Source organism: Tauraco erythrolophus, chromosome 6 (assembly GCF_009769465.1).
Source record: "Tauraco erythrolophus isolate bTauEry1 chromosome 6, bTauEry1.pri, whole genome shotgun sequence".
In the NCBI taxonomy this organism is placed as follows: domain Eukaryota; kingdom Metazoa; phylum Chordata; class Aves; order Musophagiformes; family Musophagidae; genus Tauraco; species Tauraco erythrolophus.
Window position 1 is genome coordinate 15,698,395 of NC_141470.1, and position 16,585 is coordinate 15,714,979.

Sequence of the window (16,585 nt, forward strand, 5' to 3'; positions counted from 1 at the left end):
AAAAGTTACTCACTTGTACATAGCAACCACCACTACTTTTGTTAATTATGCAACCAACAAATAAGACCAGTGTTGGCGAATAATCATAAAAGAAGAGCATGCCAAGATGCATCAAAATCCAACCGATGCTAGAGGAAAATTCATGCACGCATTATGTTTTGAATAAGGTGTTAAAAGTGCTGAGACAGCCATGGATAGGTTCTTCCTGCCAGGAAGGCATCCTGACAACTCCCTTCAATTCCAGATATCAACTACAAAAAAGTCAGCAAGTGACTCACAAGCCAGAAATTTGCAAAACAAATCAATGAGGATTAACGCACACACATATTCTTACTTACACAACAAACATAACACTAGAGATTGACAGGAAATGTTCAATGGAAATAAAGACACTGAGCCTTAAATCAGCATAACCTGCTTGTAGCCACAAGAGTAGCAAACCCACAAAGGTCTTATGGTGACTCTGACCCACATGTTTAGACAGCCTGTCACAGGGTATGTGCTGTCCTGCCTTTTCAAATTGTAAGATTTCTCAGTTTACTCATGCATGTAAAGGTCTCAGGGAAGTGAAGCTATGTGATTTCCTTCTGTTCCCTAACTCTAGTCTCTTCGCAGACTAGAAAGAAACCAAACATGTTTCAGTTTTCTTGCATTTTTTAGCAAACGCCAAATGAGGAGAATGGGTTAATTAAAACATCTAGCAGTCGCTTCAAAAAAGAAAAACACACAAAAATGTTAACTATAAAATGGCAGAAGTTGCACAATTACTTTTAGTACCTCACTGAACTTGGCACAGCTTCCTCTAAAAACAAAAAATAGAGCACGCTTTAAATCCATGTTGCCTAGAACACCTTTCTTTAAGTAGGATATCTAGACATGCAGCACAGAGCATACAAGATTACAAAGAATTTGTGTCATTCCTGTGTAAGTTGCTCCTTTGCCTGTCACTTTCATTTAAAACATATTTTTGCTACTGTCTCACTCTGTTCTAGAGAATCAGAATTTGTCTGATAGATGAACAATGCACTGGCGAGCATTAAGACAGTTGGGTTTTTTTCTTCTTTTTGGAGGTGGGAGTGAGGTGGAGTGCAGTGAAATGTGGAAAGTCCTCTCACAGCACTTGTTCTGCATGGGACAAGCACTGCTAAATTTAACCTGGTCTGGACTCTTGACTTCACTGGAGAGGACTAACCTTAATTTAGAGATATAGGTAGATTTATTAGGCGTCCTCACTCTGTCCTTCAGATTTCCTTTGCCTGTTGTTGGAAAGCCACAGCTTCATCAGAAAGTCCAATAATACAAGGCAAATCTCAAATCATTAACAGCTGGGTTTCGGGGCGACTGAGAGAGGGAAGACGTTTCTTGGAAGGTGGTGTAAGAGGGAAGAAAGGAAAGGAAGAGTAGACAGCACAAATTAAGCTGTCTCCAGAAAGAAGTCAATTAAAGCTAATAAAAATTACTAGGGCCCATACAAAAGAACCTTTAATTTCCACACAGTAAACAGTATATTCAACCTTATCATCATTTTTTTTCTGCACAGGTTATACTAAATAAACCTCAAATTGTTACTCCTAAAACAGCATTAAATATGGCCTGTACTTTGATTTGTGCAACTATGTACAAAATATTTACAAAGATATTATAATGTACATATGCTCTAGACATCACCATGTTAAGTAAACAGGTCCTTGTGCTGAGCATTTCTGCTTTTGCCCTTCAAGTTGCATACTTATAAAAAGCACTAAGACAAAGTACTTTTGACAGAGTTTAAGCCACCAGAATTTGGACCTCTCTCCAGGTTCAAGTCTTCAGTTCTCACTCACATCCCCCCTCCCCTTCAGTGCTTCATATACTTCTCCTATTTTCACAATCACTCTTCAAATAGTGTTTTGGGTCTCAATGGTTGGGTTTTTTTCATATTTTTTTTTATTACTTCATATACGAGGAACGAAAGTCACATATTTTGAAATGTTTAGGAGAAGTAATAAAAAAAAAGATCCATAATAGCAGATATTTGACTATTATGAAAATAATTCACCTTATGTTCTTAAGCTGGCTATAAATGCAAAACCTTTACTGTAGAGGAGAGGACAAACAAAGCTGAGACACTGTCAGTTTGATCTAGAGATGTGGACACTCATGGTCTGAAAGATTTAGCTGGAAGATTTCAAAAGATCACCAGATCTCATCTTGAGTTTATTGCCCCAAAATGAGATGCAAGAACTGATCACAGCCTTCCTAGCCATCTTCAAGGTAGTGCATGTACACTGTTCATCTGTTCTCTTAAACCACACGAGAACTTGATTTTACGTACGTTATTCTACATGACACTGAAAGGAATCACAAGAATGTCTCAGATTTGGAGACAGAAGTGAGAAGCTAAGGAACAGTCACTTTGAGTCACATTAACAAGAACCACAGAAGCACATCTGGATGCGCCTTTACATTCTTCATATTGTGACAGAACTGCAACCAGGACCTAAGCTGCACTTTGCCATACATTCCAAAAACACACAAATAACCCAAGGAAAAAAAAACAAATCCCACAGTTACAGAAAGGGTGACAAGATAACAAGCTTGACTCAGCAAAGTAGTGGCATTTGGACTTATGTCTTGTTTAATTTAATCCCTAATAATTTTTGAAGATTTCACCTCAAAGTTGCAGGCAGTCTGCACTGTCAGAACTGATTCAGTAACTGAAGAACCCCAGCATTGAATCATAATTCCCAAATAGCTCATACACAGGTACAGAGGGATACTTGTAAGGTTAGGTCGTTCTATTCCTTTTGCACTCTGCTAAGCAGAGGAAAGAATAGGTACTTTTAGGTTTTTGAAGCCAAACAATTAAACAGGTTTAATTTTTAAAAGCTTTGCCCAAGATAAACCATCTTACTTTGTGAGTTCATGATCTGAAAGCAGCTGTTTTAGATGCCTAGAGAGCAACTTCTTTTCCATAGAGAGACGCACCCAGGCTCTGGCTTTGCCAACATCTGTTTTGATCTCACTAATGTTCTGGATATGCCTGAAAAGCAAAAAAGAAAAAAAGAAAAGACATTGCCCAGTATTTTCAAAGTGTGACGGTTCTTTTGAAACAAGCTAGCTTGAAGAAGGAATTTTGCCAAGAACACAAAATATCAGGCAAACTACTGGAAAAAGAGGCATGATCACCTTAATATTCAGCACTATCTAAATTCCTTGCATCTCCAGCTGAAAAATAGCAAGAGCCTGAAAAGGAATTATCTGCAATGCAGTGCCCTATTTACAAAATTCTAAACCAGGCCCGTTGCCTCACATGATTTAAGAATCATTCTGGACCTTATCACTGCAATATTTATGGCTGAGTGCTTTGGAAAATTAAATGCTGTCTTTGCATGCTCAATAGTAATTCTGTGCATACAAGACACAAATAATGTATTTCGAAAGGACAAGCGTGTCCCTTGAAAATCCTCAATTCACTCCTCCCCACTGAAAAAAATAGATGTTGTTTAACGAAAAAGAGGAAAGAAAAATCCTTTCAAAATTAATTTAGAAGTTCTGCATGTTGTTTTTTGATGTATTGAAAATAGGCCATTGAGCAGAAGTTCGTTTTCTCCACGTTACAGTACTCAATGTTAGATAAGCCCATTCTTTAGATCAAACAACTTCTTAAAACTGCTTTCTTTACTGAAAAGCAAGAATGAGCTCAGAGCTACACAACCAAGTTGGCAATGACTGGGAAAATACATACGCTACACCCACATCTCTGTGGAAATAAAACAATACAGAACACTTACAAAAAAATGAAAACTGTGTCAGAGTATTTCTACAAGCTAGTAGCTGCCACGACAAAAATCTCCATGGTATAAAACATGTTTTTGTAAAGGTCAATGAAAAGGTTGCACTATATACTCTAAAACAGTTCAGCAGTTAATAGTTTAAACTCACCTCATATCCTGGATGAGAGAGATTCTAAGAGGCGACATGGCCGGACTGCTATCAGACTTTCTCCTTTCTGAATCAAGAAGTATTCCTAGATTCAAACAGAATTTTATGTTAGTAGAAATCTATCTAAATATTTTTAAATCAGTATAAAAAAGAAGGTGAAGTAACACCAACTTGCACTCTTGCATTATTGGTGACTCACTGCTTTGTGAAGATATCGTGGCATATTTCCACTTCAAATGACATGAAAATCTAATATGCTACACAGATGGTTACACAGATCAGCACACACTGAGCATTAACACATTAATAAGCTTAGATTCAGCTGACATTAGTATGACATTAAATGGCTTAAGACATATACTGATCAAACATTATTTTCTGAAGACTACCCTATTTTCTCTCTACATAATAAAACTGACTGGCACTGTTGACACCAGAAACCATTGTTCAACATGTTTTTCTCAGCATACCATACATCATATGCTTAACTAACCTATCACTTCACACACTCCTGTAACACCACTACTTTTAAAAATAGTACATTTGGGTTTTTTTAAAGCACTATTATTACTCTTATCTTTCAAATTCCACTCTAGAATCAAGTTGTATATTAAATACAGTCCCTGCCCTCATTCCCAAGTTACAAAGCATAAAACTGATTGTAACTTAAATCTCATACACAAAAACACTACGGACCAAGTGACATTCAGGAGACCTTAATACTTTCCAAATCTTTATTTTTTATTGCTTACAGGACCTTGTGCATGTTAGTAATGCTCAGCTCTTTGCCTACAGTAACTTTAAAAAAAAACCAAAAACAAAACCCAAAAGACACCCACTGCCTCTCTCAAACCCATTGTTCTCTCTGAAGTTACATCCTATGCCCCCATCTGACACAAGTATTAGTGTTTAAAAATTACATGAATAACCTTAGGAACAGGTTATCAGTGGATCTTATACACAATATTACTTTTACTGCAACACTTGATATAAATGAAAATGTGTTTCTTCGGTGTTTTTTGTAGGTTTTTAAATGTCTTTTTCTTTTAAACAATAAGCCTATTGTTCAGTTGTTTTTCAATACAGAAAGTAAAATTTCAGGATGCACACCACAATTTTATATACTCATACTTGTTTTCCACCCCCATCCATAACATAATACACTTTGCCAGTCACACTGTGACTACGTGTCATATGGAGTATGGTATATCAGAGCAATCCATTTTAAAGCCTATCTTTGAAATATCAAACATTTGGATTGAGCCCAAACAAAATATATTGAGACAATACACCAGGTCCATATTAATTCTGCAGCGGCCAAAGTATTTGATTTAGTTAAATTGAGGGAAGGATATTTCCAAGGAAATAATCTCTGCATGGTGCAAACCTGCAGGCAGCTTACTCATATTTTTTTATCATCTTCTTCCAGAAGAAGCAGAAGCCAGTCTTACCTGAGGTACTGAAGCTGCCTGATGTAGTTTTTCTCTGTCTGTTTTCTAGATAGTGTAACAGATGAGACCACAAAGCAGACTTTCCCTAAAATGAAAAAAAAAAAAAAGTTAAAGAAATCAGCTGAATAAAAAAAAAATTTAAATCATCATATTGAAAGTGTCATAAAAAAACTTGCTTTAAATATGTTTCTTTCTATAAAGTCATTGGTAAAAACCAAAAATGAGACAGTTGGAGGTGCTCAGGAGCTGTAAAGAGGTTCAGAAAGAAAAGCAATAGTCAAACTACTGGAACCTAATGATTCTGGTAACAGGAAAAAGTCAACTGAACTTCATTTCTCATAGTTCACAAACATGACAGAAAACATTTAAAGGGCTGTAAAACACTATATGCGAATAGAGTTCTAGGTCTGAGGCCGTAACCTGTACTATATGTCCTTCCCTCCCTGTCTCTCTAGCAGTGAAATGATAGAGACACAGAGCCAGTCTGAGTAAACCATCTTATACCCAGACCAAATCTTGTGCATTTGTTCCCTTCAGGGTAACTCAGGGCTACAGATGCACACTGTCAATTTTCAGAACCTCAAAAGATCCCCCTCAACTTCATCAGGCAAAGGACTTGGATAATCACAAGCACAGTAAGAAAAGACAACTCAAAACACAAGCAGAACAATTAGATTTTATCAGCAATACTCCAGCTCTACACATGAAAAAACAATTTGAAAGTGAAAATCTGAGATGTAGTATTTAGGCCAAGATAATCAGAAAAATGATGCTATAAGGTGCACCTTGCTCATTATGTTGCCTTCTTAAACCTCTGGTGGCTTAAAGCAGAGTGTGGGGAAATCTTTCACTGGCAAATTAAAAAGATTCTTGGATTCATCCTAAAATATTCAGCATGATAAATCAAAAGCTTGCAAAGCCACAGAAAGGCGGCAGTAATTGAACAGGGGCTCTCCAGCACATTAATTGGAATTACTTACAGAGGAAATGAATTAGTATTACTTACCATCTTCCTAAACTATTATATTAACTTGAAATCCCAGTAAAGATTTAGCAATTCTGCATTTCATAAAACAAGTCATATTATAAAGCCATATTTTTATGCACAACTTTGTGCAGAAAGAAGCCACGACTGTAAAGCAACAGTTGTCAATTTAGCACTATCAATGTAATCTAAAATCATGTAAGTGCCTTCCTGGAGGTGCAGTAATTATGGTTCAACTCTGAAATATTTAAAAAAAATAAATCTTGAAAAATCTCTAAATACTTCAATCCTATAACTCACTACAGCTGACATAAAGAACTAACAACCATGAGGGATTATTCCAGAAGTGGCATGCCTCTAGAAGTCTATAGTGTCTATAACATCTGTGTTGAGAGAAATCCATTAAAAATATGCATTCAGTGTTGAAGACATAAAAAATCCAGAGAAGCTCAATGCCTCATGCGTGTACCTGACAGATCCAACACGGAAAGCCAAAATTGCAAGTCTTAAAAAAAATTGAAAAGAGCATGAAAAATATCAACCAAGGAACAGTTACATCCAAAATGGCATCTCTCTCAATAAACACACACGCACACGCTGTCTAGTGTTCAACAGCTAGCTGCCATGGTAAGGAGAACTGCAACAGATCACATAAAGCAGCAAACAAAGGGTCCTGCAGCAAACAGATGTCAACAGTCATGATGAATGTAAGAACTCATGCAGTATCTATCTGCCCACTTCCTTTACCATCATGTTACCCTCCTTTAACTTCACCGAATAGCAATGATGATGCAAGCTGTATCTAGAAGGGAAGGGAAGGGAAGACAGCCTAAGGAGAGTAGTGGGACAGAGAATGGGCAAGGGAATAACCAAGGCCACCTGAAAGTTCAGACTACTTCAGTCATTAGACCCTACATCTGACAAATTTCCTGTATTGCCCTGGGCAAAGGAAGGTGTAGATTCACTTTGCACATGGAAGCTAATGTAGGACTATCATGGTTCATCAGCAGGGAAGTGGGAAAAGCAGGGATTGGTGGAAGGAAAGCCATCCTCATTACTACGGTCAATTGAGAAAGAAAAGTCTTTCTTGGCTCATTATTGAAAAAATAAAATACAATAGATGTATAAACCAGCAGGCTTTTGCATATTTAGCAAAGGCCAGAGCACACAGAGAATTGGTGGCGCTTTTTTTTGGGTTTTGTTTGTTGCTTTTTTTTGCTTGTTTTTTTAAACTGTGGCTCACAATATGAGACGCACTGCACTTCCTCCATCAGGCCTCTATTATGTTCCACCACTCTTTTTATTCCACCATTCAGCACTGTTTGCCAACATCTGCAATCAATCCAAAGCATTAACCTTATGTAGGGTTGGCCGTCTGGTGGTCTGAAAGGCCCAAATCTGAGTTGAAGCAGAGTATACTGATGCTCTGTCTTCTAAGATGAAAGCAGTACAGCTTCTATCCTAAGTGATATACAAGAGGGAAGGGAGAGAATCACATGATAAATCTTCACATAGAGAACTGCTATATAGTTTGAAGGAGAGCAGATTTAAACATTGGTGCTTGGGTGCTGGGAACAGAGATACTGAATTACAGTTGTCTGGATTATGTACGCTTATTCTCCACATCCTTTTAAAAACAAGTTATAATCCTCACTGTCCTTGCTATTCCTTTGTACAAAGCAGGAGGAAAGAATAAAGGCCTTCCAAACTCCATCTAGTCCCACAAGTGACTCCAAACAGAAGAGCATGACAATCATTAATTTCATACAAAAACTAACACCTCTAACTAGTGATCCTGGAAATGTCACTTAACTATCCCTATATCATTCAGGAAGAATCAAAATAGCAAGAGTTTTACTTTTAAAAACTATATCATCCTTCATGAAAACAAACTCCCCATACCATGTCCCACTGACAGCACCTTTAGCATACACTGCCTTATAGCCTACGCAACTTCAATAACAAAAGTATTAAGACCACAGAAACAGTTTTATTTACCATCCTATTAAAAAAACCCACCAAAACCCACAAACAAAGCAAACAAAAACCCCAGGTTAAATGAAGAGAAAGTCTTCCAAGAAGTCATCTGCGGAACACATCTACATGTGCACTTGCACATACTCCAGAGCAAAAAGTGGAGACAGACAAGGGGGCAGTAACTGACATAAAAAAGGCTGGGGATACACACAAGCATTTTAAAATGTCTATATACGTCTATATACACACAAAAGGTATCCTCTGAAACCAGAGAGAGAAAGAGCATTACATGACTTTAGAAAAGTGCGCTTTGCAACATACAGAAATATATGTTCCTCACCTGTTTGACTTGCAGACCATGGCTCCATATCCTTTCTAAGAGGTCACACAGACTGGCTATCAGGGTATTCTCTTCTACACCTGTGATATTCACTTCACCGTGACCTAGCTCCACAGCTTCTCGACCCATTTTTTCAACCAACATCCTCTTGGTCTCAAAAAGGACAAGGCAAAAGAGAGTTAATTCTTTCCATGGGAACTTCCAAGTTCACTTAACACTTTTTAAACAACGAACAAGCAAGCACACGATAGCAAAGATGTGGCAGAATAACTGGATGTATGCAGTATTTCTGAAACTAGTGCAAAAATTCATTTCTTTTATCCCTGTTTTCCAAGCCATGGCAGCACCAGTGTTGATCACTTTACAGCCTCTTCTGTCTTTCTAACAAGGGGGTGGCAAATGGGCACGTAAGCCTCCACAGCATAACCCCAACAAAGGGAACTGCAGGCCACATGTTGGCAAGCTAGAAGCCTAGCAGCAAGGCACTGCAAGGCAGGCTTGGGTGTTTCCGAAGCCTGGTGAGTGCTGGACTGGGAGCAGTAGACTATGTCCATCTCCTCCCAGCAAAGGTGAACGTGCACAAGTGCTTCGAAGCAGCAGGAGGATATGCCATCCTTGTGAGACTCTGTTCTGTCAGAAGGGTATTTGCATTTAAACCAAACCCATTCTGGAGTGTATCTCTTAAGTTTCACCCGTGAGCCACATCCTCCTAAATCATGCACAATTTCATACTGGTCAACAGAGTATCGCCAACTCTTAAAGTACAGTCTCCTAGTCACAATGTATTCATCATATAGCTACCCGGAGGGAAAAACGACTAGGGAATCACTTCTGCTCATTTCTCACACATTTTTTTCACTTTTGTTGCTATACTAGAGTAGCTCTCAAATGAGTAGAACTCTCTTAGGCTCCCATGCACTGTCTTAGTTAAGACGAAGAACTCAGTCTCTAGCTGTTTCTCCTTCTCACCTCCCCTGGTAATTTCTCTCTCAGCTAACGGCAGGCTCACTACGTTCCCTACAGCTGCATTCCTACAGTGAAAGACTCAAATCTATCTTTAAGGATTTTCACTGTCATATGCCTCTATTAAGTGAAGGGGATTATTTGGACAGTTTCATACATACAGAAAACTAAAGTGCAATCAGAAGTAGACGCATGTATTAATCACGGTTTTACAAAAAGTTGTACATAATTGCTATATTACCTTCACTGACTTAAGGCAAGACTGTGTCTATTTGATAATAATCATCTTTACTGTGTTAGTATTAACATCTAATTCAGATTAATACATTCTCAAATATATACTGGTGAAACATGTCCACAAACTAATGCCGAATTTCTTCAGTAAGTGCTTTGAGTTTGTTAACCCACTTCCTTTAGTTATGAGAAAACCTCCTGCATTTTCATTACAACCTCCTCTTTTGGAATATTCACTCTTGTTGGAAAAGTATAGCCTCATTAGCAATAACTGAAATAAGCTATAATAGACATGGGCAGTGGAACAATAAAGACCCATCATAATACTCAATCTCTTTCTATCATTTTACATTCTCTATCATAAATCTGCTTGATAAAGTTTCCACTCCTTAAGGAATTTTTGAATGCATTATGTCTTCATGAATTTCTCACTACCACGCAAAAATCTTTATACGGATACCATGCAAGTATACTTATATGGATAAGGCAGAAACAGATGGTGGAAGGCGACGATAAATGGTCCATAAAGGATGGATATGAGGTGCAAGAGAACAGAAATATTCTCTGTATTACCTTATTTCGGCACTCCTTCAACAGCCCTTCTACAAACTTCCAGTTTGTTTGTGCAATTACCGATGGAGAGAGGTTAGACAGTTTGGGCTGCCGAATGGTGCTGCCGAGATTCCTGGCTTCTTGGATATACTTCTGTATTGGGGTACAAAATTGACAAATACAGATGAAAGCGCAAGTGAGACTACTTTACCAAGAGAAAAGGATAAATTTATCTTTATAACCCACCCCTGTGCAATGAGGAAGAAAAGACCAGATCCCCTTTCAGAAAAGGCCCCTTTTCATACCCAGCATTATATTGGGCTGAGAGACTTAAGGTACTATTTCATTGGAGGCCAAATCCCGATTTACGTTGTCTGTCTAGTATTACAACACACATTGTTGAGTAACAAAAACACAATACAAACTGCCAAGGATATTTAGATGCATAGAGATTCAATTACTCCCTCCACCACTGAGAATTGTCTTATTTTTTCATATAAAATGAAAGTTTGTAATAATTACCCAGACCAAGAATATTCAAACAGCAGACTGGTCTACACGGGGACTGCAAGAAAACCTTGCCTGGAGCTTGACAACATCTGAGATCGGTGCCATACCCTGCATTCCTGCAGATCTCCTATTTCCTACCCACTCTCCCTGTCTTCCAGGAAGCAGCTGCAAAATGCTACTAACAGCTCTCAGCTATGAATCAGCTGCATTTTTGAGTAAAATAATTTTCTAAACTCACTATACTTGAAAGATCTTTTCTGCTCCTGTTACTGCCATCAAGGAGTTGCCACCGTTTTCACCTCAGAGACAATAATAATTTTTGAAAGACAGGTGATCGCAGATTGGTTGGGGCATGGCTAACTGTGAATAAGTGACAGAGAAAGTCCTGTACAGGCAGTGACAGAACACTTACAATTAGTACGTATTTCAGATTAACAGGTAACGTCTCTAGCTTACACTGAAATAACAACCAACTGAAAATTCAGTGAATAGACAGATTTATCAAACATGACATAATTTTTGCAAAGAGGGAAAACCACACCTTCTCCCATCAGCCTTGCACTAAAGAGTTACGATATATACATTTAATTATGCATCTTTATCCAGAACTATGATTACAGTCATATTGTGTATTGGACATACCAGATAACGCTCTGACACAGATTTTATAGAGGGCATGAAGGGCCAATCATGCTGGTCCCAGTCTAAACATAACAGCAACTGAAGCTCTGACATGGAAAAGTCCAGGTGCTGGTAGGACAAGTTGGCAGCAAAAAGCCAAGCAGACCATGTAAAGTGAAAGTGGTAAGCACATATGAAGTAATAAAAGGAAACATGCAAAACAAAAAAGGAAAAGAGTGAAGACATAACACAATGCAGAACTCCCAAGCATTCAACATAAAAATAAATTCATAAGTAATGAAGTTGAAAGGAAAAAAGAAAAGATGGTGTTCAGTCATTGGATTGGTGTAAACTCTGTCTTTCACTGGGTACAAATATTTGCAAGTTAAAAGCCACTAAGTCTCAATTCCAGAGAATTTTGTTGGCTGTCCCAAAGCTTCAATTTGTCTAAAACTCACAACACTGCACTTTTAAACCACTGCCTCCTGCTCAGCCTGATCCCCAGTGTTCATCTGAGAAGGGCTCCCTCTCCATTCTTTCAGATTTAATAGGAAAGTCTCTGGTTCACCTGGGAGAGGGGAGTCAACGTCCAACCAGTATTGTGTAATTAATAAAGTACAGCATAAAACCTTAAAACACCAGCACAGATTAACCTGGCAGTTGGTACCCTCACCTGAGCATGTATTTGTAATTTTTATTCCTCAGAAATTATTTACCTCGTATGACAGAATAACTCCTATAGGATAATCGACACGCGTAGAGTCAGTTAAAAAACAGAAGCAAAAAAACCCAGAGACTGGAGGTAGACTTTTACATTTATAATTACCTAACTGAAATCTCAGAAGTTTACATGCGCTAAACATCATAGCTGTTAAAAGAAATAATGAGGTGACAAATCAACTATTCTTCACTTATTACTTCAGGGTTATTTGAGGATATGGAACATGTCAAAGCCAGAAACTACTCATAGCTTTTTTTATTATGCAGACATTCTTCTGTTACATGGTTATGGATGACATAGATGACACTATAGTTCAACAAAACGTTAACAAATCAATGAGAAAATTCTGGAAATTAGTACACTGGAAAGGCAATTAAACTTATCACTACCATAAAATAATGAGCTGGACAGACAAAGCTATTTCATTTTGACAACACTACCCTAACAGGCACAAGCCTACTTTATAATTCCAAATGAAGCTTTTCTAAAGATATTTAACAAGGCAAGAGAATATTATCCTCAATGAACAACATATTTAAACCAAGTAAAGCTCTGAGGTTACTAAACAAAAAAAATGAATTCTGATATTTTAAACCAGACATTATTCTTGGAATTATCCGTAAATCAACACCCAGTATAACAGTTTGCAGCCTGTATCATATGAATCAGAAACCGTACTGTAATTAGTTCATATGACCCAGACCTTTCAAAAATCCCTTCACCACAAAGAATACTTGTGTCAGCTGTAGAAGCACAAGGTGGGTATATCAGCATCAGGCTGTGTAAAAACAGGCAGACACAAACCTGACAGTATGCGTGGGGTTCACATTCCCACCACAGCATGAGGCTGTGTGTCAATATGCCACCTTAAGACTTCTTTTATAGTCTACAGAATAAAAACAGGCAACCCCAAAAGGTGATGCTTCGGATTTTAGGATTAAATTAATCACTCTCTGGAGGTGCTTATCTTTCCTCCATCAAATATAAAAAAGTAGCATAGGGTGACTAATTAGAGACAGGAAATAGATGGCTAAAAACTGTTAAGATTAATTCCTCCCTTCCCCTCTCTGACTTTTTTTAACTTTAAAGCATGTGTTGATGTTTTCGGGGAACTCTCCTACACATAGGATAAAACAATTTTGTCCTGAGAGGGGGTAAAAATAGCATAACTTTTAGAATAAACAAACTAAGTATTTTTGGCCTGCTAAGGACCAGGAAACTTGTATTAAATACAAATAAGAGAGAGCAGAGATGGACTGCAAGTAATTGTCTAGACTTCATAAAGGTTACAGTGCGTTATTCATGCAATTAGGGGGAAAAAAATAATCAGAGCTCTATCGCTGAACAGTTTTCACCTCTCTCTGATCATTGTCAAGACGCAGGTGCTCTGTGTGTTGCTTCTGTCTGTCCTTCCGCCTCCACTGTGCAGGAGCATTTCTCTTTGTCCACCTACAGATGGAGGAATATGATTAAGCAAACATCGAGAGTTAGATGAAGGGAAGCAGCAGTGGAGAGAATAAGAAGTTTCTATCTTATTGTATGTGTATCGAACATGTTAACATCAATTGCATCAGACAAAATGCAGCTGCAAATACACACAAAGAATCTCTGTAGAAGAACCCAACACTGGGCAATTAAAGGATTTCAGAAAATCACATCACATACACTTGCTTTGTATTTTCCCATTCTTTTATCATATCCAGTTACAATTTACACCTTTTTCCTCTTCCTTCAAAGTTTTTATAAGAAGATATCCTAAAATATTTGCTAGCTCTTAACTGAGATCCAATAAGGATATCTGCTTTTATTTTGACAGAAATTATGAGTAACTCAAAGCACATCAACTATACCACCAAATGTATTAGGGCTTTCCTAAGTCAATTTGCTTCTGGAAGTCCAGATTTAAAGAAGAAAAAAAAAAAAGAAAAAGAAAAAGAAAAAATTTTAAAAAAAGAGACATAACAAAAAAAACGACTACACAACTCAATCAAATCATCTGATTTGTTCTCACTTTAAAAAAAAAAGATAATGAATTTGCTTTCTAGTATCTCTGGTTTACTACCATTCTATAGATCTTGCCAAGATCCAGCACCTGTTGTCCTAGCTTACTCACTTGTTGCTTGCTGGTCCAGTGGATAACACATCAGACTGAAGCTTCGGAAAAAATCCAAGCTCATATTTCCCTTGTCCAATTTTCATGTCCAGTAAGTGTGGGTGGACTGCAGTGTGATCTATTTTTGCTAGTCTTAATTCAATAGATTTCTCTGAAATAGTAAGAAAATTAATACTTTTTAAAAGTGTCTTAGTTAGACGTGTATCTATAATCATACATTCTCAACTAAAAGTGGATCTCAAATTTAAGAGAGGACATGGAAATTTCTTACTGATCCCAACAGGTACACTAGTACAAGAGATTACTAAATATCAAAGAACTGACACTAAAAGGAGAAAATGTTTGTCTTCCCAACTTCAAACATTTTTCACACAAAGCATGCAGGAAAACAGTTGAGTTCAATGAAACTTTACATGAATTTCATCTCGTATCTCAGCTACCCATGTAACATTTAGTTCCCCATTTAAGCTTTACATCTCAGCATTTTTGGTCTATTTATTTTGAGGTTTCAAAGCATGAATCATTAGATAACTTTAACCTAATGTTTAGAACAAACAGCACTGACTACTTGTATTTTCTTAAGTGTCAAGAAAGTGGCTTATTACTCTTACCAGCCTCATCAATGGTTGTGCACTTTTGATACATAGATGTGCGCAGAGTTGGTGTCCTAACATTTAGCAGCCTAATTTTATCCACTCTAGAATCAAATACTCTCAAAACAGGGTCTTTATCATCTTCATCATGGCACATAATCTTATTATCAATAAAAGATGCAAACATTTGGGTCTCCAGGAATCTCGAGAGGAAAGGCAAGTAAGGTTCAGGCTGGTCCGACAAGAAAGATGCCTAACAGACAAGAAGAGATAAAGAGTGTTTAGGAGTCTGCAGTGAGAGATACATCCACCAAAAGCACTAGTTTTTCTAATGAAGGATGTGTTACGGTGTTTTGGTGCCACTTAAAGCCTAGTTTTATCACACACACCATTTTTATCTCTGAAATAGGCAGTCTATATGAAATCTTCAGTTTCACAACAATTGCCTGCTATATAGCACAACAATTATTAAACTGTGATTTTAGCATTCCCTTAATTTTCTGAAAGTTTCAACAGGATCCCAGCAATCCACAACAACAGTACCACATGTGTGGATATTATGTACTTCTGGCTGTGCTCAAAGCTTATGAAGTTGATGAGAATGTTTTCATATGATTTGATGGGAATCAGATTAGCATTTTAGCAGGCAGCGCTGCAACATAATCTTCACCCACATGAACTACCCTGCTGACAAATACCTGATCTCCAAGAAAGAAGACAGTAGTAAAATTTGTAGAACTAGGCCTTGTGTTCCCCTAGAAAAGAGCTAGAGATACATTTGGTACACATGTACATAAATGTTGTGTGGGGTCATGGCTTTATTCATCAACGTATTCAGAAATTCCTCTGCTTAAAAAAAAAATATATCGTTTTCACTAGTAATATTTAACCTTAATGTAGAGGTTAGCCATAAAGTGAGGCTTTCTAAGCTGTTTTTCTACAGTAAGCTGTATTTTTCTACAGTATCTTTAAAAGAGTATCTTTATCTTTCAAAGTGTGTGTATGTATATATTTTTCCACATAAGGTACAAGATGGTACTTTTTTGGGGAACACTGAAATTTAAGGAAGAAATTACAATTTTGACAGTACTGTTTTCCATTTTATGGCCCAATAAACAAAGTCTCAGGTTTGAATACAGTTTTACTTTTCACATTGACATATCTTCTTATCAGAACTTACTTTATCAAAGTTTTGCATCTGTTCCCTGTTTGTAAACCAAGATTCCTTGTCCTGACTGGGTTGAATGACAAATACTTCATAATCTGCAAACATTTGTGTAAAGCGGTTGGCAAATACTTCACGGATTTGAATGTTCAGCTGGTAAATCTTGAATTCTTCTTCATCACACTGAATTTTAAGATCCTTTTTGCTACTGGTCTCCTCTCGCACCTCCAACTGCAAAAGTAAGGGAACACACCAAAAATTGCTTACAGTTTCAAGCACTGTAATAAAACAGCAACATCAAAAAATCTAGAAATAAACCTTTGTCTATAAAAGTGCTGATTTCAATAATAAACCATAACCCGCTTTTAGCACTGGTTCCACTGGACACGCATTAGATTAAAAAAGGATAGATAACAACCATATACCTGCCCACATA

At 37.4% G+C, this 16,585-nt stretch overlaps 1 protein-coding gene across 4 annotated transcripts in view; it reads right to left on the minus strand.

Annotated features, from left to right (window-relative positions):
- The window catches only part of DENND5A (DENN domain containing 5A), a 75,112-nt gene that overhangs the window by 10,736 nt on the left and 47,791 nt on the right, over positions 1–16,585 (minus strand). For 2 of the 4 annotated variants that reach the window (XM_086612698.1, XM_086612697.1), the window contains 9 exons: positions 16,165–16,380; positions 15,003–15,237; positions 14,392–14,542; positions 13,634–13,727; positions 10,448–10,579; positions 8,678–8,830; positions 5,376–5,460; positions 3,925–4,009; positions 2,894–3,022 (listed from right to left, as the gene is read on the minus strand). In XM_086612698.1, coding sequence (XP_086468824.1) covers positions 2,894–3,022; positions 3,925–4,009; positions 5,376–5,460; positions 8,678–8,830; positions 10,448–10,579; positions 13,634–13,727; positions 14,392–14,542; positions 15,003–15,237; positions 16,165–16,380 — 1,280 coding nt within the window. Of the gene's footprint in view, positions 1–2,893; positions 3,023–3,924; positions 4,010–5,375; positions 5,461–7,716; positions 7,822–8,677; positions 8,831–10,447; positions 10,580–11,578; positions 11,687–13,633; positions 13,728–14,391; positions 14,543–15,002; positions 15,238–16,164; positions 16,381–16,585 lie in introns of all 4 variants that reach the window. The other 2 variants (XM_086612695.1, XM_086612696.1) reach the window with 2 other exon arrangements.